We start from the raw sequence: 21,010 nt of genomic DNA, 5'->3' as shown, positions 1-21,010 counted from the left end.
GTGTGCCACGGCACACTGGTTGAAAAACACTGCTGTAGCATATCAGTCTGACCCTGCCTAATGACAATCCAGTGCCGAAATACGAGGCAATTCTCCTATGAACAAAAGAAAACAACAAACCCCAGACGTACGTTTCAGCCTCTTTGGGCCTCATCAGTGAGGTGCAGTTGCATCCCTCTAGGGCAGTGAGGGCGAACCTTGGCACCCCAGATGTTTCAGAACTACATGATGCTTAGGCACACTACAGTCCAGTTGCACATCACGGGAAATGTAGCTCGGAAACATCTGGTGTGCCAAGGATCACATCACTGCTCTAGGGCATGTGTGCAAGAAGTCCACGTCTGGTTTCCCCTTTTACTCTCAGGGAGACCAAAGAGTAATTTGCATACAAAAAAAATAAATAAAAAAAAAGGAGACACACTTAACTGAGACAGAACAAAAGCTAGAAACACTTCTGTGTTTGTTCGCAAGGACAGTGCCCCTCAGGGTGCAGTCTCCCGACGAGGCCCAAACATACATCTGGGGTTTGTCATTTTCTCTTGTTCAGAGGAGAATTGCCTGGTATTTCAGTGCTGGACTGTCATTGGTCAGGGTCAGACTGATATGCTTCAGGATGTTTCTTCTTTGTCAAAGGCATAGTGTGCTGCTGCTAATAGACAGCACCCTGAGTGGCACTGGCCTTAGGGACAAGCTTTTGTTCGGTCTCAGTTAAGAGCGTCTCTCTCTATTTTCTTTTTGTACCCTACAGGTATGTTCATAAGAACTATAATGTATAAGCAGTTAAAAGGTCCCTAGGATACAGTATACCAAGTAACAGTATACAGGACAGCATCTGCTATACCGAGAAGGGACTTGTGAAGTCACGTTATCATCTGTTTTCTTATGTGCCTCATTTATTGCCTTCTGTGGAGCAGAGACTTCAATAAATTGCTTGATATACTGCTGCACGTAGCTTTTCTGTTTTTGTTTTTTGGAAATTGCCGCAGAGGACTGCTTATATATTGTGGTTCTTACAGATTTATGTTAAAGGGATATGAAGCTAAAATGTTTTCTTTCATGTTTCAGATAGAGCAACCATTTTAAAGCAACTTTCTCATTTACTATTATTATCAAATTTTCTTAATTTTCTTATCTGTATTTGAAAAAGCGCATAGGAGTCAGCCCATTTTTGGCTCAGCACCCTGGGTAGCACTTGCTGATTGGAGACTACATTTAGCTCTTAAAGGGACATTAAACCCAACATTTTTCTTTCATAATTCAGACAGAGAATACAATTTTAAACAGCATTCCAATTTACTTCTATTATCTAATTTGCTTCATTCTTTAGATATCCTTTGTTAAAGAAATAGCAATGCACACGGGTGAGCCAATTACATGAGGCATCTATGTGCAGCCACCAATCACAAGCTACTGAGCCTATCTAGATATGCTTTTCAGGAAAGAATATCAAGAGAATCACGCAAATTAGATAATACAAGTAAATTAGAAAATTGTTTAAAATGGTATTCTCTATCTGAATCTTGAAAGAAAACATTTGGGTTTAATGTCCCTTTAAGCTTACATTCCTGCTTTTCAAATAAATAAAGATATCAAGAGAACAAAATTGATAATAGGAGTAAATTAGAAAGTTGCTTAAAACTGCTGATCTATCAGAATCATGAGAGAAATAAATTGTGTTTCATATCCCTTTAAGTTATTGCACTGCTGCCCTGCTATAGTGTCATGAAGTGTTGTTAAAGGGACAGTAAACACCTTGTAATTACAAGACTTTGGTTGTGCTGCGGTAGAATAACATATCAGCAAAGTCTTAAAAGTTTTTAAAACATATTAACCCATTCCTGTCTGTACTTGTTCGTTACAAATAAGTAAACAATTAAAATCCTGTGATCTCAGTGATGGGATCAGGTCAGGGGGGAGTGCCAATGACGCTAGGCACGCCCTCCAGCCCACGATCCCAGTTAGGTAGCCGTAAAGGCTTCAGGACAGCAAAACGGCTAGGACGTTCCATGCCATCCTAACGGCGCTAAAGCCCAGCGCGGTAAGGACGGCATGGAACTTCCTAACGGCGGGAAGAAGTTAACATCTTTTACTGCTGCAATTATTTATCAAAAGCCAAACTCGCCCCACCATATGACTTATTTGGAAGAGCCAATCTGGGCTTTAGTTCACCGACAATAAGGCTGTTCACGGTCATGTTAATATAAATGCATTGTTTTGCAGTTATCTGATAAATTCTATTAGTGGCAGATATGTAGCATGGTTACAACAGGATACATTTACTCTGTATTATTGTATGTTATAATGAAATCTTCAGTAAAGAATATTATCTTCCCTCTGTGGCTGAGTTCCTGCAGACATTAAACATATGGAAAAAAATCCACTCTAATATATTACTCAGTTTGTCAAAGTCTGATACAGCCAGATGAGTCAGAGTTAAAAAAAAAAAAACACTTTTATTCAGTATATCGTTAAAATAACATTTGTTGTGTGGCGAGGCATCAGCCGTTCAGCATTTGCACTTTCTCAAATGTATTGGACCTTGACGAATGGAGTAATATATTAGAGTAGTCTTTTTCCATATAAAACAAGGTCAGCCTTGAGAAGTCATCAGGTCTATTTCATGTTCTGAGAATTACAAAATAGCTAAATTACATGAAAAGTGGCAAAATAAACACTGAAAATACATTGCAATGTTGCTTCATTGCACATAACTATACATTTTATATAAAAATCTCAGTGTTTAGTGTTTCTTTAACCCCTTGAAGCATATGGACGTAAGTTTGCCCAGCGTACTGTGTTGACGTAGTACCTACATCCAGCACAGAGGTGCATTTTGCAGTTTCCGCTGTCAGCTAAGACAGCAGGAGCCGCAACCAGGGGGTAGAAGGTATCTGCCTTCATATGGTAAAGGAGCACTGAATGTATTCCCTTACCATATGAAGTCAGATCACAGATCGTTACAGAGAGTGACATGATCTGCAACAATCTTCCATTGGTGCTGAGTGAGAGCAGTGGGAGGGAAGGCAGGTGGGCAGCCTCGCGGAGGTGAGGGAGAGGCAAAGTTCCTTACACTACAGAAAATTATATTAAAGAGATGAGGGAGGGAGGGATGGGGGCCCTACACCACAGAAAAAAAAATTAGTAATCGCTAAATATATTAAATAAAAAAAGCCCTAAACTGCATACCGACAGACTGTCTGCCTGTACCAAAGATGGTGGTGAACAGTGTGCGTGTGGGAAAATAGAGCTATTTGAGAGGGGTCAGACGGAGGGTAATCTCTACACTACAGCAAAAATTAACCTTACAAGCTACCTGATTAACCCCTTCACTGGAAGGAATTAAAGAACAAATGTGGTGTGCAGCTACAATTAGCTGCATTCTAAATGCCAAAAAACAATGGCAAAGCCATGTATGTCTGCTGTTTCTAAACAAAGGGTATCCTAGAGAAGCTTTAACAACCATTTGTCTTATGGCTGCAGAAGTTGTGTGTAAATAATTTCAGTGAGAAACCCAAAAGTTTGCAGTTTTTTTATTTATAAAATTGTATTTGGCGGCCAAATAGTGGCATCAAATATAACAAAAAAGCCTAGATCAATACCTTGGGTTATCTACCTTTAAAAATATATATAGTTTTCATAGGTAAATAAAAAAAATTTTTAAAAAAGGATCTATTTCTGTTTAAATGGAGTGATCACAAAAATGTTAAATATTCACGGAACTTTGGGCAAGTTGTATACACAGAATGTTTGGTCACAAAGGGATTAATCCTTAAATTAAATCCTTTTATATATCACAGGTGTTGTGGAGGTATAGAATAAATACTTTTATGTTCTAACACAAACAACAATAATAAATGACACTTTTAAGGGAGTGATCTTCATAGGTCTGTAACAGGTCACTAAAAAGGCCCTTGTTAAACTTGTCTTTCAAAGAAGGATCATTTAGGGTGACATGATCACGTGATTACTAGGCTAAAAAGAACTCATTTATTAGTGCAGAGGCACAAAGGAGCCCATATATCCACATCAAAAAGTATATGAATACTCACAAAGCCCTTATCTCAAAAATGAGCCCCTTCTTCAAATGTGGGTATCCTTGAAGACATTATGTAGTAAAGTGATCACCGTAGTGGTCCCTGACTAACAAATATAGGGGTATAAATAGATACTAAACTCAATTTTTTTCTTTCGTGATTTAGACAGAGCATGCAATTTTAAGCAACTTTCTAAATTACTATTATCAAATTTTCTTTGTTCTCTGGTTATCTTTATTTAAAAAGCAGGAATTTAAAGCTTAGGAGCCAGCCCATTTTAGGTTCAGCACCTTGGACAGCGCTTGCTTATTGGTTTGCTAAACGTAGCTACCAATAAGCGATACATTTAGCAAACCAATGAGCAAGCATAACCCAGGTTTTCAACCAAAAATGGGCCGGCTCCAAAGGTTTATATTCCTGCATTTTTAATAAAGGTAGCAAGACAACAAAGAAAAAAATAATAGGAGTAAATTAGAAAGTTGCTGCTCTATCTGAATCATTAAAGAAAGAAAAATGGGTTTAGTGTCCCTTTAATCTAATTATACAGGGGAAGCCCTTAGTAAATTAATCTACCAATACAAATTAATTAATTTTTGAGCATTTTATTGTTGCACTAATATTTGAGAAAATGAGGAGAATCTACTAGAAATGGAGAGATTAATCTAATGGATGAGTTGCCTGAAAATTCTTAGTGAAAATGATCTGTCGCTGTGTTAAACGTGAACTGGACTTCCTTCCATACACTAAAACAATGTGCCACAAACTATCATGGTAATAAACTCAGGAAAAAAGGGTATTCATCAGAATTATTAACAGACCTAAAGCCTGCAAATAACTGCATCTCTATGAGGAACACATAAATAGCAGTCAGCCAAGGATCATATCGTTCAATATGGAGTTACTAAAAATGTGTATATATATATATATATATATATATATATATATATATATATATATATATATATAATTACCTGCTCCCCTGCTATGTGTCCGTGTCGCTTTTACTCGGTGGGAATCCAGCAGAGATACTATTCTTGTGTGGCCGAACCTTGCAGCTAGTACGCGGGCAGTATCCCCATTGTGGTCAGTCTCGTTCACCTTTACCCCCTATTGAAAGCAAATGTTACAGTTAAACAGGACACTACTGATTCATTAGACTAATGTACAGTGTAATCGCTTTTATCTGAATTTATAAAGAAAACCGTCAAGTCGTGCACGTAGGAACGGAAAAATAGCACTAGAATATTAATTAGTTCAGAGAAGAAAAAAAAAAGTTACTAGTCCACTCAATGTTAAATATAAGAATACATGACTAATTACTTGTCTGGGACTAGTGAGCTATTTAGGTATGTTTGTTTTATTAAAGGGATATGAAATCCAAGTTCTCTCTTTAATGTTTTAGATAAACCATACAATTTTAAACAACTTTCCAATTTACCTCAATTAGCAAATTTGCTGCATTCCATTTTGGGTTTCATATCCCTTTAATGTACCTTAAAGGGGCACTAAATTCAAAATGTATTTTTCAGGACCCAGAGCATGCAATTTGCTTTTATTATTAAAACTAAGCTGAGCATCTGCAAGAGTACACAGTATATACGTGTACGCACTCTTTGATTGGCCGATGGCTTTCACTACGATACACAGGTGGGGAAAATGGCATAACGTTTGAAATGTCAGAAACATTTGAAATTCAAAATAAGCGCTAACACATTTTCTTCTCAATGTTGTTCTACTGCATTTAATGGTCTAAAGCTTGAAATCACTTTACGTGAGTGAAGGAAAATAATGGATTCTGTGAACTACTCACGTGGCTCAGTAGGTGCTGCACTATAATTTCATGTCCGGCCACAGCGGCTTCTATGAGAGGTGTGAAGCCGTAGACAGGCTCCCTGTGTAGTGCGATAAGAACAGACGCGTAAGCATTAGTAGTATCACCGGTTTCCCTGACATAAAAACACACGGTAATCACATCCTACTTCATATCCCCATTGGCTCCATTCTCTAAAAGGAATCGTAGCATCCTCTGGTGTCCGGCGCTCGTACAGTGGAACAGAGCAGTCCAGCCGCGGATATCTCTTGCCTCCAGTTCTGCTCCTCGCTGCGTGGAAGAAAACAGGAGAAGGATGAGAATTGCAATGTTGTAAACCCTTCATATGCACCAGATATCACAAGGTTTATAGGACTTGTTATACAAAAAAAATGTTAAGATTCATAAATAATGCATTATAATTATGTTGTACTTTAACATATGTAATTATCCATTTGACAATATATAGTGTTCTTCACAGAAAATGTTGTCAGCTGGTGGTATTAGGAAGTAGCCAGGTGATGGGCAGTGTAATACTTTGCAATATTAACATATTTTCTGTTATGTATACATTTTACTTAAAAAAAGGGACAATCTATATGACAATTTGTATTGTTTAAAAAGATATTTAAAAACTTTATTACCCATTCCCCAGTTTTGAACAACCAACAGAGTTATATTAATATACTATTAACCTCTGTGAATACCTTGTATCTAAACCTCTACAGACTGCCCCCTTATTTCAGTTCTTTTGACAGACTTGCAATTTAGCCAATTAGTGCTGACTCCTAGCTGTCTAGCTGTGTATTACTGTTATATTATAACAATATATATATATATAATATATATAAAACAAGGCCCTATTTCTGTTTAAATGGAGTGATAGCAAAAATATCACTAGCTGTTGGGCAAGTTTTTCCCTGAGAATCCTGGTAGCAAAGGGGTTAATGGCCCTTTAATATTGACTTAAACATTAGCCAGGTAATATGTCCATTAAATATGAGGAGGATACAGACTAAAAATCCAGTGCATCACATTGAGTTCCACTGAGAAAAATGTGCTGCATAGAAAATACTTATTTAATTAGCACTAGAAAGTTCCACAGATTTTAGGGGGATTTAGAGAGACATGTTTAAGCAAAAATAATAAGATGTTCTAACAAATGTCATTTTTGTGTGTTTTGTTTTTTTTAATACGCAAAAGTTGCATGCTAATTGCATGTTTAACCCCCTACAAATGCATTAAAAGCATATATAAAGTTCCACTCAGGAGCGGCATGCATTACTGCTTCTGGATATGACACAGCTGGTGAGCCAATTAGGATTAGCATACGTGCATAGCTGCCAATCACAGGACATATCTTGCTCAGCACCGTCTAAGCATAGCACCTTGTGTGATATCGCAATAATGTGTTCAACTCCTTTGTAGGCATTACACAACGTTACCAATTGACCTATATTAAAATCCACCTCTTAGATGCAATAAAAGAATATTCTAAGAAGCATATTTTTGTATTAACTTGTCCTTTAACAACCCACACAATAGAAAGGCACATGATATCTCTTTTTTTTTTTTACATAACATAAAAAAAGAAAATATCTATATATTTTATTATTATACTTTATTTATAAAGTGCCAACAAATTCTGCAGCGCTGTCCATACACACATTTAATCATATAATACAGGCCAACGTTTCAGCTCCTGTTGGAGGTTTTGTCAAGACCAACATCCATCAAAAAAATGCTGCTACTGTTATAATAATTAGGTGACTCTTGAAAATAGTTTTATCTATGTATTTACTACTTTGTTTTCTTCAGTTGGTCCTCACGGACCTCCGTTGTACCACTCGCACATGCACAGTTGCGCCAATTGCCTGTTGTGAAGTTACCGGAAGTAGGCTGAGCTGTAAACATGGGGAGACTTGGGAAGCACATATATGGTGGTGTGTTATTGTTGCGTCCGAGGACAGGGGAGACCCTGAAAACATTTATGCAGTAATATAGCCGGAGAGTGCCTTTCATTTTTGGTTTACATATAAAATTACATATATGTATGATCTGCACTCTCACAAACCAATAAAACAGTCAGTATCCAGGGTGCTGGCAAAACAATATAAAAGTAAAACTATACAGACCGCACTCGCTGGCCTGAAGATAAACATTCCTTGCAGCTTTATTGTGGTGACGTTTAAGGAACAATCTCCCCTTCCTCAAACCAACAAGAACAAGTTAACAAACAGTGTATTTACACCCTAAGTCCCACCCCCTTTGCAAATTGCACCAAACTTGTTGTTATAGTAACAGGTCTAGGTAAACAATAACATTTAATACACCTAAAGTTAAAACCATCATCCAGTGTGGTAAAACACAAGAACATAGTGTGTATAAAAACAGTCATAGCTCATCCTAACACAATGTTTTGACATTGTAGCCTGATGTTTAGTAAATATCAATAAAAATATATACAAATTAACCCTGCATTGCCTACTAGGTTGGTAACTACATGTATGGGCCGTGTAATAGACATTTAAGAACTGGGTACGAGGGGCAACCCTGTCTAGGCTTATCAGTTTCCTCTAAAGCACTGGTTTTCAAACCTGACCTCAGGCTTCCCTAACAGGTCACATTTTGTGGATATCTGAACTGGAGCACAGGTGAAATAATCAACTGATTAGTAAACCGTTATTTTACCTGCTCTCATCCAAGGTAATCATGAAACCTGGCCTGTTGGGGAGTCCCCAGGACAGGTTTGAAAACCAGTGCTCTAAAAGGATCTCAATGTAAAATAAAGGTTAGAAAGTTATATAGTGAAATTCATAGGTAAAGCGCGAGCAAGACCTATAGTATTGAAAACACATCATCATATCACAAGATATTAACCCATATACCCTGTATCAATAACCTGGGTCTCAATAGATATCATAGACCCATGTTTATAAGTGGCAATCAGGGTAAAGTCCAATAGGTGTATAGCTAACATCTAGATGATGCAGTTCAGTTCAGTTATATAGTATCATTTGAATGAAGAGATTATAATTTGGAGGAGGTATGAATAAATCCCTATATAAAACTTGCCTGTGTAACATACTGGGGTCTCACAGAAATATGGTCATAGACCCTTGTTTACAAGCAACAATCCGGCATCAGTGACACGATCTACACACAGTGCAGCCAATTTCAATAGATTAACATCCCAGAGAATAATCACAGACCCCAGACGCTACAGACAATTATTTGATAATAAGCAGGATAATAATAAGTGTGGGACGCCAGAAACTGAGCAATACAGTTTCCAAATATTACATCTGAATGTTTCAATTCATCCTGCTCACACTCAACCATCTCAAATTATAACTCAGGTTACCAAAAGTGGCAGCCGGACATGAATGTCTCTGGCTTAAAACCAGGAATCGCCATGCCCAGTCAAGCCACAACACCTTGCAGGTTTAGTAATGGAGACATATAGGTACAAAAAAGAGAGAGAAGTTTGACAGTACCCAGCACTCACAAAACACTATATAGTAACAGTATGCATTGAAAACCGGATTGTGTCAAGAACTGGTTATTAAAACGTAACTTTTACTAATGATAGAATAAAAAAGTGGTAAATAGTACCAAATGTATAACATAAATATGTGAGACATACATTTAAAACTTAGATTAAGAAACAGATCAGGACTGTGTGTGTGAGACTTCAAAAACAGAATTACTTCCCTGGGTAATAGTTCAAATACACCGTAACCCTCAGGGCTCAGAGAATACACGGATTGCTCTAAAGCTAATCTAAAAAGGGGATTGACCCCAACAACATTACCTAATGTGAGCAATACTGGTACCTAGAGCAGGAGAGGAAACGGTTTATAAATGACTGATTAAGGAAGGCAATTGCCACATCAATATGAGCTTAGAGAGGTCCCAGGTAAACACAAATTAGCAAGTCTCATGCACACAGATAATGCCTGATGTACATTTCGCCGCTAGCACGGCTTTCTCAGGCATTATCTGTGTGCATGAGACTTGCTAATTTGTGTTTACCTGGGACCTCTCTAAGCTCATATTGATGTGGCAATTGCCTTCCTTAATCAGTCATTTACAAACCGTTTCCTCTCCTGCTCTAGGTACCAGTATTGCTCAGATTAGGTAATGTTGTTGGGGTCAATCCCTTTTTAGATTAGCTTTAGAGCAATCCGTGTATTCTCTGAGCCCTGAGGGTTACGGTGTATTTGAACTATTACCCAGGGAAGTAATTCTGTTTTTGAAGTCTCACACACACAGTCCTGATCTGTTTCTTAATCTAAGTTTTAAATGTATGTATCACATATTTATGTTATACATTTGGTACTATTTACCAACCTTTTTTATTTTATCATTATTAAAAGTTACGTTTTAATAACCAGTTCTTGACACAATCCGGTTTTCAATGCATACTGTTACTATATAGTGTTTTGTGAGTGCTGGGTACTGTCAAACTTCTCTCTCTTTTTTTGGACCTATATATCTATCAGACAGTCAGCACCCCCCTTCTCCTACACTTCACCAGTGATACTAACTGGTATATAATGAATATTGAATAGATTATATATCTACTATTATTTCAGCATACTATATTATGAAGGGGTTGATATTTGCTTAAACTAACACTGTTGCCACTATTTCCATTAGTAATGGAGACACAGGTAACTCTTCTTCAAAAAAACAATGAGAGAAAAGCAGACACTCACATTTACCACCACGCAAAATAAAGGCAAAGGGGCGTGGGGCGGATCCTGAGGGACAAATGGGAAACTTTATCCACTTACACACAGCTTTCCTTTATGAGATCAGCCCCCCCCCCCCCTCCAAGAATTGGGTTTAGATGAGGGGGAAATCTGCAAGACTGGCTTATAAAAGCTGATCCAACCTATTGCTATGTAGAACAGAGTTGGCTTCAAACTGGCAAAAAGGGTAGCTATAGCTGCCCGAGTTGTACAACCTGCCATGTAGCAGGGTTAGCTTTGTAAACTCTGTACTTCCAATTCTCTGAATTGGAAAACTTCCTATAATTATAGGACAAGGAGGTAAAATAAAAAAATGAAAGTATATTGCAGCATGTTTTTTTTTACAATGTATAATTAAACATTTTATATTATAAAACATTTTCGTTTGCTGCCTGTGTCTGGAGTGAGTTGTAAGGTGGTGGTGAAAAGGAGGGGAGGGTTGGACCTAGCTGCCTCACTACCTAATAGCTAGCCAGAAATTTAATAAGCATAGCACCAAAACCTGCATCTCCTAATGGTTGCTGACCATCATCTGTTTTGTTTTTAATCTAAACCTTGGCCTGTAAATTCTTAAAATAAAGTCCTTTGAAACTATGAGGAACAACAAATAATCTGACTACATCTTATGGGCCACTCTTCAGTGCTTCATGAAATAAGACGTTGTAAATTAATATATAAGGCATTTCTGGGCTTGACAAACCCAGGAGCAAGGGAACCAATGGCTCCTAAAATGTTACCCCTGGCTCCTAGATTTTTAAACAGATTTGTTGACTGCAGGCATAAAAGTAGGTCCACAGCTGCAGTAGACAAACTCTCACCTGCAGCAAGAAGTAAGCAACACTTTCATTACCACAACTGGACGCCAGCATTAGTGGGGTTTGCCCGCTAGGAGTGCATTTATTGACGTCCACACCAGCCTCCAGTAGCAGATTTACTACAGCATCGTGCCCAATGTAGGAGGCGTACATGAGAGCTGTCCATCCACCCAGATTTTCTTGGTTTAGGTCTATGTCTTTCCTGGAGAAAGAATATGATGTGACAAAAAAAAACAAGTTAAGACCTTATGTATTGTAAGGAGTTGCACTAGTGCAAAGCACAAATAAACAGTAACAAAGGGGAACCCCAAATAGCAAAACTACACAAACTGTTCATTTGCATTGTTACTGCTGCAGGACAGTTTAGCAAGGTCTTTACAATAAGTGCACTCTAGCAGATCACTATACTCTGACAGATGCTTTAGTAAGACTAATACAGTAGATGTCATATGCAATCATAGATATGGAACAGAAAAAGACCGTTCACCTGTGCACACACTCCTGTACAACCTCATACTGTCCGATGGAGGCTGCTGTGTGAAGATCCAGTGGTAGCTCCTGACCATCCAGCGGCTCTCCATACCACATGGACAGACTACGGCTAAGCATCTCTGTTTCACTAGCTTCATCACTCTCCATCTCTGATGGACCTGGCTCTGTTGGAATAAAAGTGACAGTCTCAATAGACACAAATTTACCAAGATGAATACCTATTCCCAACCCCCAGCATGCAGAGCTCAGGTCACATGCCTCACCCCACCTCCCAACGCGCAAACCTAGGGTCACGCGCCTTCCCCCCTCACCCAACGTGCAGACCTCGGGTCCCGCGCCTCACCCCCCTCACCCAAAGCGCAGACCTCGGGTCCCGCGCCTCTCGCCCCCTCCCCCAACGCACAGACCTCGGGTCCAGCGCCTCTCGTCTCCTCCCCCAACGCGCAGACCTCGGGTCTCGTCCCCTCCCAAAGCGCAGACCTCGGGTCTCGTCCCCTCCCAACGCGCAGACCTCGGGTCTCGTCCCCTCCCAACGCGCAGACCTCGGGTCCAGTACTTTTTGCCCCCCAACGCGCAGACCTCGGATTCCGTGCCTCTCGTCCCCTCCCATCGCGCAGACCTCAGGGTCCCGTGCCTCTCGTCCCCTCTCATCTCCTCCTGATACACAGACATCAGGACACATACATCTCACCTCCTCCTAATACACAGACATCAGGACATATACCTTGGGTCCCGCGCCTCTCGCCCCCTCCCCCAACGCACAGACCTCGGGTCCAGCGCCTCTCGTCCCCTCCCCCAACGCGCAGACCTCGGGTCTCGTCCCCTCCCCCAACGCGCAGACCTCGGGTCTCGTCCCCTCCCAACGCGCAGACCTCGGGTCTCGTCCCCTCCCAACGCGCAGACCTCGGGTCTCGTCCCCTCCCAACGCGCAGACCTCGGGTCCAGTACTTTTCGCCCCCCCCCCCAACGCGCAGACCTCGGATTCCGTGCCTCTCGTCCCCTCCCATCGCGCAGACCTCTCACCTCCTCCTGATACACAGACATCAGGACACATACCTCTCACCTGCTCCTAATACACAGACATCAGGACACATACCTCTCACCTCCTCCTAATACACAGACATCAGGACACATACCTCTCACCTCCTCCTAATACACAGACATCAGGGCACGTACCTCTCACCTCCTCCTAATACACAGACATCAGGACACATACCTCTCACCTGCTCCTAATACACAGACATCAGGACACATACCTCTCACCTCCTCCTAATACACAGACATCAGGACACATACCTCTCACCTCCTCCTAATACACAGACATCAGGACACATACCTCTCACCTCCTCCTAATACACAGACATCAGGACACATACCTCTCACCTCCTCCTAATACACAGACATCAGGACACGTACCTCTCACCTCCTCCTAATACACAGACATCAGAGCACGTACCTCTCACCTACTCCTAATACACAGACATCAGGGCACATACCTCTCACCTACTCCTAATACACAGACATCAGGGCACGTACCTCTCACCTCCTCCTAATACACAGACATCAGGGCACCTACCTCTCACCTCCTCCTAATACACAGACATCAGGACACATACCTCTCACCTCCTCCTAATACACAGACATCAGGACACATACCTCTCACCTCCTCCTAATACACAGACATCAGGACACGTACCTCTCACCTCCTCCTAATACACAGACATCAGAGCACATACCTCTCACCTACTCCTAATACACAGACATCAGGGCACCTACCTCTCACCTCCTCCTAATACACAGACATCAGGGCACTTACCTCTCACCTCCTCCTAATACACAGACACCAGGACACATACCTCTCACCTCCTCCTAATACACAGACACCAGAGCACATACCTCTCACCTCCTCCTAATACACAGACATCAGGGCACATACCTCTCACCTCCTCCTAATACACAGACATCAGGGCACATACCTCTCACCTCCTCCTAATACACAGACACCAGGACACATACCTCTCACCTCCTGCTAATACACAGACATCAGGGCACATACCTCTCACCTCCTCCTAATACACAGACATCAGGACACATACCTCTCACCTCCTCCTAATACACAGACATCAGGACACATACCTCTCACCTCCTCCTAATACACAGACATCAGGGCACGTACCTCTCACCTACTCCTAATACACAGATATCAGGTCACGTACCTCTCACCTCCTGCTAATACACAGATATCAGGACACTTACCTCTCACTTCCTCCTAATACACAGACATCAGGGCACGTACCTCTCACCTACTCCTAATACACAGACATCAGGACACGTACGTCTCACCTCCTTATATCACACAGACATCAGGGCACATACCTCTCACCTCCTCCTAATACACAGACATCAGGGCACTTACCTCTCACCTCCTGCTAATACACAGACATCAGGGCACATACCTCTCACCTCCTGCTAATACACAGACATCAGGGCACATACCTCTCACCTCCTCCTAATACACAGACAACAGGGCACTTACATTTCACCTCCTCATAATACACAGACATCAGGGCACGTACCTCTCACCTCCTGCTAATACACAGATATCAGGTCACGTACCTCTCACCTCCTCCTAATACACAGACATCAGGGCACTTACCTCTCACCTACTCCTAATACACAGACATCAGGACACGTACGTCTCACCTCCTGCTAATACACAGATATCAGGACACTTACCTCTCACTTCCTCCTAATACACAGACATCAGGGCACGTACCTCTCACCTCCTGCTAATACACAGATATCAGGACACTTACCTCTCACTTCCTCCTAATACACAGACATCAGGGCACATACCTCTCACCTCCTGCTAATACACAGATATCAGGTCACGTACCTCTCACCTCCTCCTAATACACAGACATCAGGGCACGTACCTCTCACCTACTCCTAATACACAGATATCAGGTCACGTACCTCTCACCTCCTGCTAATACACAGATATCAGGACACTTACCTCTCACTTCCTCCTAATACACAGACATCAGGGCACGTACCTCTCACCTACTCCTAATACACAGACATCAGGACACGTACGTCTCACCTCCTTATATCACACAGACATCAGGGCACATACCTCTCACCTCCTCCTAATACACAGACATCAGGGCACTTACCTCTCACCTCCTGCTAATACACAGACATCAGGGCACATACCTCTCACCTCCTGCTAATACACAGACATCAGGGCACATACCTCTCACCTCCTGCTAATACACAGATATCAGGTCACGTACCTCTCACCTCCTCCTAATACACAGACATCAGGGCACGTACCTCTCACCTACTCCTAATACACAGACATCAGGACACGTACGTCTCACCTCCTGCTAATACACAGATATCAGGACACTTACCTCTCACTTCCTCCTAATACACAGACATCAGGGCACGTACCTCTCACCTCCTGCTAATACACAGATATCAGGACACTTACCTCTCACTTCCTCCTAATACACAGACATCAGGGCACATACCTCTCACCTCCTGCTAATACACAGATATCAGGTCACGTACCTCTCACCTCCTCCTAATACACAGACATCAGGGCACGTACCTCTCACCTACTCCTAATACACAGATATCAGGTCACGTACCTCTCACCTCCTGCTAATACACAGATATCAGGACACTTACCTCTCACCTCCTCCTAATACACAGACATCAGGACACGTACCTCTCACCTCCTCCTAATACACAGACATCAGGGCACATACCTCTCACCTCCTCCTAATACACAGACATCAGGACACGTACCTCTCACCTCCTCCTAATACACAGACATCAGGACATGTACCTCTCAACTACTCATAATACACAGACATCAGGGCACTTACCTCTCACCTCCTCCTAATACACAGACATCAGGGCACTTACCTCTCACCTCCTCCTAATACACAGACATCAGGGCATGTACCTCTCACCTCCTCCTAATACACAGACATCAGGACACGTACCTCTCACCTCCTCCTAATACACAGACTGAGACATCAGGACACATACCTCTCACCTCCTCCTAATACACAGACATCAGGACACATACCTCTCACCTCCTCCTAATACACGGACATCAGGGCACATACCTCTCATCACCTCCTAATACACAGACATCAGGGCACTTACCTCTCACCTACTCCTAATACACAGACATCAGGGCACATACCTCTCATCACCTCCTAATACACAGACATCAGGGCACTTACCTCTCACCTACTCCTAATACACAGACATCAGGGCACGTACCTCTCATCACCTCCTAATACACAGACATCAAGGCACTTACCTCTCACCTACTCCTAATACACAGACATCAGGGCACATACCTCTCACCTCCTCCTAATACACAGACATCAGGGCACTTACCTCTCACCTACTCCTAATACACAGACATCAGGGCACTTACCTCTCACCTACTCCTAATACACAGACATCAGGACACTTACCTCTCACCTCCTCCTAATACAAAGACACCAGCACACGTACCTCTCACCTCCTCCTAATACACAGACATCAGGGCACTTACCTCTCACCTCCTCCTAATACACAGACATCAGGGCACGTACCTCTCACCTACTCCTAATACACAGACATCAGGGCACCTACCTCTCACCTCCTCCTAATACACAGACATCAGGGCACCTACCTCTCACCTCCTCCTAATACACAGACATCAGGGCACCTACCTCTCACCTCCTCCTAATACACAGACATCAGGACACATACCTCTCACCTCCTCCTAATACACAGACATCAGGGCACTTACCTCTCACCTCCTCCTAATACGCAGACACCAGGACACATACCTCTCACCTCCTCCTAATACGCAGACATCAGGACACATACCTCTCACCTCCTGCTAATACACAGACACCAGGGCACTTACCTGTCATCACCTCCTAATACAAAGACACCAGCACACGTACCTATCACCTCCTAATACGAAGACACCAGCACACGTACCTATCACCTCCTAATACGAAGACACCAGCACACGTACCTATCACCTCCTAATACAAAGACACCAGCACACGTACCTATCACCTCCTAATACAAAGACACCAGCACACGTACCTATCACCTCCTCCTAATACAGACATCAGGGATCGTACCTCTCACCTACTCATACTGCACAGAGACATCAGGGATCGTACCTCTCACCTACTCATACTGCACAGAGACATCAGGGATCGTACCTCTCACCTACTCGTAATATACAGATATCAGGGCACGCACATCTCACGCCCTACCTCCTTAGAAATAGATCTAAAATATTACACACAAAAAGTTCTTACCTCTCCCTCCTTGTTATGAGACTTTAGCCTTCCTGCTGGAATGTACCCTCCCCCGCTTTGACTAATGGGATTTGTAGTTCTTAGTTTAAATACCGACAGGTTAGAAAAAGACTTTAAACTACAACTACCGTCATACAATGCGAATTACAGGGCCCCACCGTTTAAATTTATCAGGCATTATGGCAAAAAAAAAAGGCAGTCCGTGCTGTGCGCATCAGTAGGTGTAGAATATTATGCGCATGCTCAAAAGTAAGCCGTGCACGTAAGAGCTAGCGAATGCGCAATTAGAAAGGGGAAATTTAAAAGGGTAATTTGAATAAATTACCTTATTGGTTAGTAGTTTAAGAGTATGCTAATGCCTGTAGGCGGAGCATTACGCCGACGGACAAACAGTGAAACTGTAAGCTGCTGTGTTAAAGCACCATTTTTATCATGTATAAGATACTTATTTTTAAAGGGTGACCTAGTTTTGCACTTTTTTATATTACTGACATGACCTTTAGTAGGCGGAGCTTGCAGTTGTTGCCATGGGAGCAAACGTGAGAAAAGCGTTGGCACGTTCAGGACGCATTTATGCTATACAACTTGTGGTTGCCCTGGTGATATTTTTCTTGCTCCGCCCAAAAGGCGTGATCTCATATTTAATGGACGTGGTCATTCCTCATTCATTTCTGCGGTAGTGGGGCGGTATTTCTCCGTGTGGGCGGGGTTAGTTGTGTTTGTGGGTGGGGCATTCGGTGTCGTTTGGCAGGAGGCACGGAGGTGAGCAGCTCTGACAGCTCCGGGTTTAGAGGGGGAAATTGTGGTCCCGGGAATTGATTAGTTGTGGGAAAGTGAGAAAATAACTGGGCTGGTTAGGCTTTTAGTGCTGTCTATGGTTGCCATGGAGACGGGCGCCCATGTGCGGTACATAGGTGGCTTATATTCTCTAATATTGTAGAGAATGAACTCTACAGTAATACATATGAATATCTTTCATTGTTACTATGTATCTATAATTGACCTGTCCCGCGGAACCTCCTACTCACGTGATAGCATGAAGTTTAGCAGATAATTGTGCGTCACTAGAACCTTTTATTTCTCCCTTATGGCCTAAATTCACTAAACTACTCAATAACTCCAATAAATCACCAATATGTCCTCGGAGCTGATTCACTAATATTTGGAGATTGAGAACCTTACCTGTTAGTACATAAACTCCCCTGGTTAACCCAACAATGGAAAATATTTGTTTACAATTTTTTCCTAAAGTATTAGTGAATCTTTCCCCCATATATAATCTTCAGTCATTCTATGAATGGTTTCTGTTTAATTGTTATTTTCCAGGAATTTATATTATAATTTATTTATTTTTATACATTTGCTGCACGCTTTACTCAAGTGCACATAGGCTTTATTACTGTCAATAGGAAATACCCTGTGAATAGGATTCCCTTGGGGGAGTTCAGAATTGTAATCCTTTCTAAAATGTTTAAAAAACTCAATTTGAATCAATTTATCTAATGCTTTTCAAATGCATTTATGGCACAGCCTCCCCCCCCCCCCCATACTATGGTGACAGTCTGACAATCTTCAAATTCTACACTGATGGACCTGATGAAAACACAACGTTTTTTAAAAAAAAATTTTGTCAAATGTTTTTGATCTTGTTCAGTTCACATGTAAAAGCATCTCTATCAGTTGAGAATTACATATGACATTCTGGTTCTGAATAAAGGACAGTAAACCCCAAACATTTCTTTCATTATTTAGATAGAGAATACCATTCTTAAAAAGTTTCCAATTTACTTCTATTATCAAATTTGTTTTGTTCTCATGATATTCTTTGTTGAAGAGATACCTAGGTAGGTAGCGTGCACATGCCTGAAGCACTACATGACAGGAAATAGTGCTGCCATCTAGTGCCCCTGCTAATGTATAACATTGTTGCAAAACTGCTGCCATATAGTGTTGTGGACACATGCACACTCATGAGCTTACATCCCAGCTTTTCAACAAAGGATAACAAGAAAACGAAGAAAATTTGATAACAGAAGTAAATTGGAAAGTTGTTTAAATTGCATGCTTTATCTGAATCATGAAATAAAAAAATTGTGTTTTATGTCCCTTTAACCAATCAGCAATGGTAGTTTCCCAGCTAGGTTGTGTGATTAGAGCTGCTGATTGGGTGAGTAGGTACATAGGTGGCCTATATTCTCTAATATTGTAGAGAACTCTAAAGAAATAATTATTAGAAATTACTATGTATCTCTAGTTGACCCGTCTTGCGGAACCTCCTCATGTCATGTGATTAGTTAACTGGCATAACATGAAGGCTAAAATTATATGAAATTATAAATTGCCCTCAAATTATGTATTAATAAAAAAAAATGCATTAAAATTTTTTAGTGCTATAATCATTGTTGATTTAAAGGGACATAAAACTTATTGGGATAGAGACAAATATATAATAATATGTACTTGAATTATTTTACCTGCAAATTTATACTGCAGTAACTCTTTCTTTTAAGTTTCTGAATTGTACAGCTCTAACTCCCCCCACACAATTCCTTTTATGACTCTATCTATATGCACCTTTGCTTTTGGTAGAATGCAAGACTTTAACACTCATCTGCTGGAGCTGCCTAGAGGTTTGAACTCAGTTAAAATACAATTCCTGTGTTTCTGATGCTAAAAACTGATAAGCGGGGGGGGGGGGGGGGGGGGGGGGGCGGATCAGACTACTCCAGACAGCATGCCTATGTAACTAATTTTGCTTATTTTATTTTTTTTAAATACTTGCCAGCAATTAGTAAACATTTTTTATGCAAACTATTTTTACTTAATTAGCCCTTTTAGGATTTGCACAGATCTCAACCTGTTTTATGGCACTTTAATTATTTTTCATGTTTTACTTTTACATTTCAAGTATGTTCTGCTTATATAGAGGTCTCTAGAAAATCCTTTCATGTACCCAATTAATAAAACCTCACATATACCTGTTTCTTATAGGTTATGTTAGTTTTACTAGATTTTGCTTTTTTATCCATTTTTTTTGTAACTGGCTTTTGTATTGATTAAAATTGTTTTAAAATCAACTAAAACAACAAAACAAAACAATAAAGTTTGCTACCCAGTGTTTTTGTTTACTCATCCAGACATTTTACAATGGGGGCTAAAGTGTCATGGGATTCTCAAATGACTTGTTGAGGATTTCCCTACAATGGGAATATTTTGGCTGGTAAAATATCCCAGCTGTGGTGTCACCATGGAACCAACGTGATGTCACTTGTTGCAGGGCAACGTCTGAGTAGCCATTACAGTGAAAAAAAAATTTGAGTAAAAAATGTTGCTGCAAATCAAATAGCGGGTTTAGGTAATTTGCAGGTAACATGATTTGCTTTTTTGGATTCTTTAAAAGCAAAAACTTTTTATAGGGACATAATACACTTATATGCTAAATCACTTGAAAGTGGCGCAGCGCAATAACTGTAAAAAGCTGACAAGAATATATAATCTAAACAGCCCTATGTAAAAAAGGAAGATATTTTACCTCAAAATGTATTCAGCTCACAATAGTAAGTGTTTTGCAAACATCAGCTATTCTCAGCTGCTTGTTGAAAAGAAATACAACAGCCAATCAGCTTCATCAGTGCTGATGTCACACTTTGCTTTAATGTGATCTGATGGGATTTCACAGAAATCTCACAAGATTTCATAGTAAACTTCTTTAAATGGAGGGAAATAAAATGATTGTGCCTTCACATGCCAC

General features: G+C 41.0%; 1 protein-coding gene across 2 annotated transcripts in view; it reads right to left on the bottom strand.

Moving 5' to 3' along the window:
- ANKS3 (ankyrin repeat and sterile alpha motif domain containing 3) overlaps positions 1-17,438 on the bottom strand; it is a 48,663-nt gene extending 31,225 nt beyond the window's left edge. For both annotated transcript variants that reach the window (XM_053695267.1, XM_053695268.1), the window contains exons 1-6: positions 17,260-17,438; positions 11,904-12,072; positions 11,420-11,618; positions 6,014-6,135; positions 5,845-5,926; positions 5,006-5,141 (exon numbers count right to left, since the gene is read on the bottom strand). In XM_053695267.1, the coding sequence (XP_053551242.1) occupies positions 5,006-5,141; positions 5,845-5,926; positions 6,014-6,135; positions 11,420-11,618; positions 11,904-12,055 (691 nt within the window). In that variant the 5' untranslated portion in view covers positions 12,056-12,072; positions 17,260-17,438. The remainder of the gene's footprint in view (positions 1-5,005; positions 5,142-5,844; positions 5,927-6,013; positions 6,136-11,419; positions 11,619-11,903; positions 12,073-17,259) is intronic.
- Positions 17,439-21,010: the final 3,572 nt, after the last annotated feature.

Source organism: Bombina bombina, chromosome 11 (assembly GCF_027579735.1).
Source record: "Bombina bombina isolate aBomBom1 chromosome 11, aBomBom1.pri, whole genome shotgun sequence".
Taxonomy (NCBI): domain Eukaryota; kingdom Metazoa; phylum Chordata; class Amphibia; order Anura; family Bombinatoridae; genus Bombina; species Bombina bombina.
This window is presented reverse-complemented; position numbering and strand designations above follow the sequence as displayed.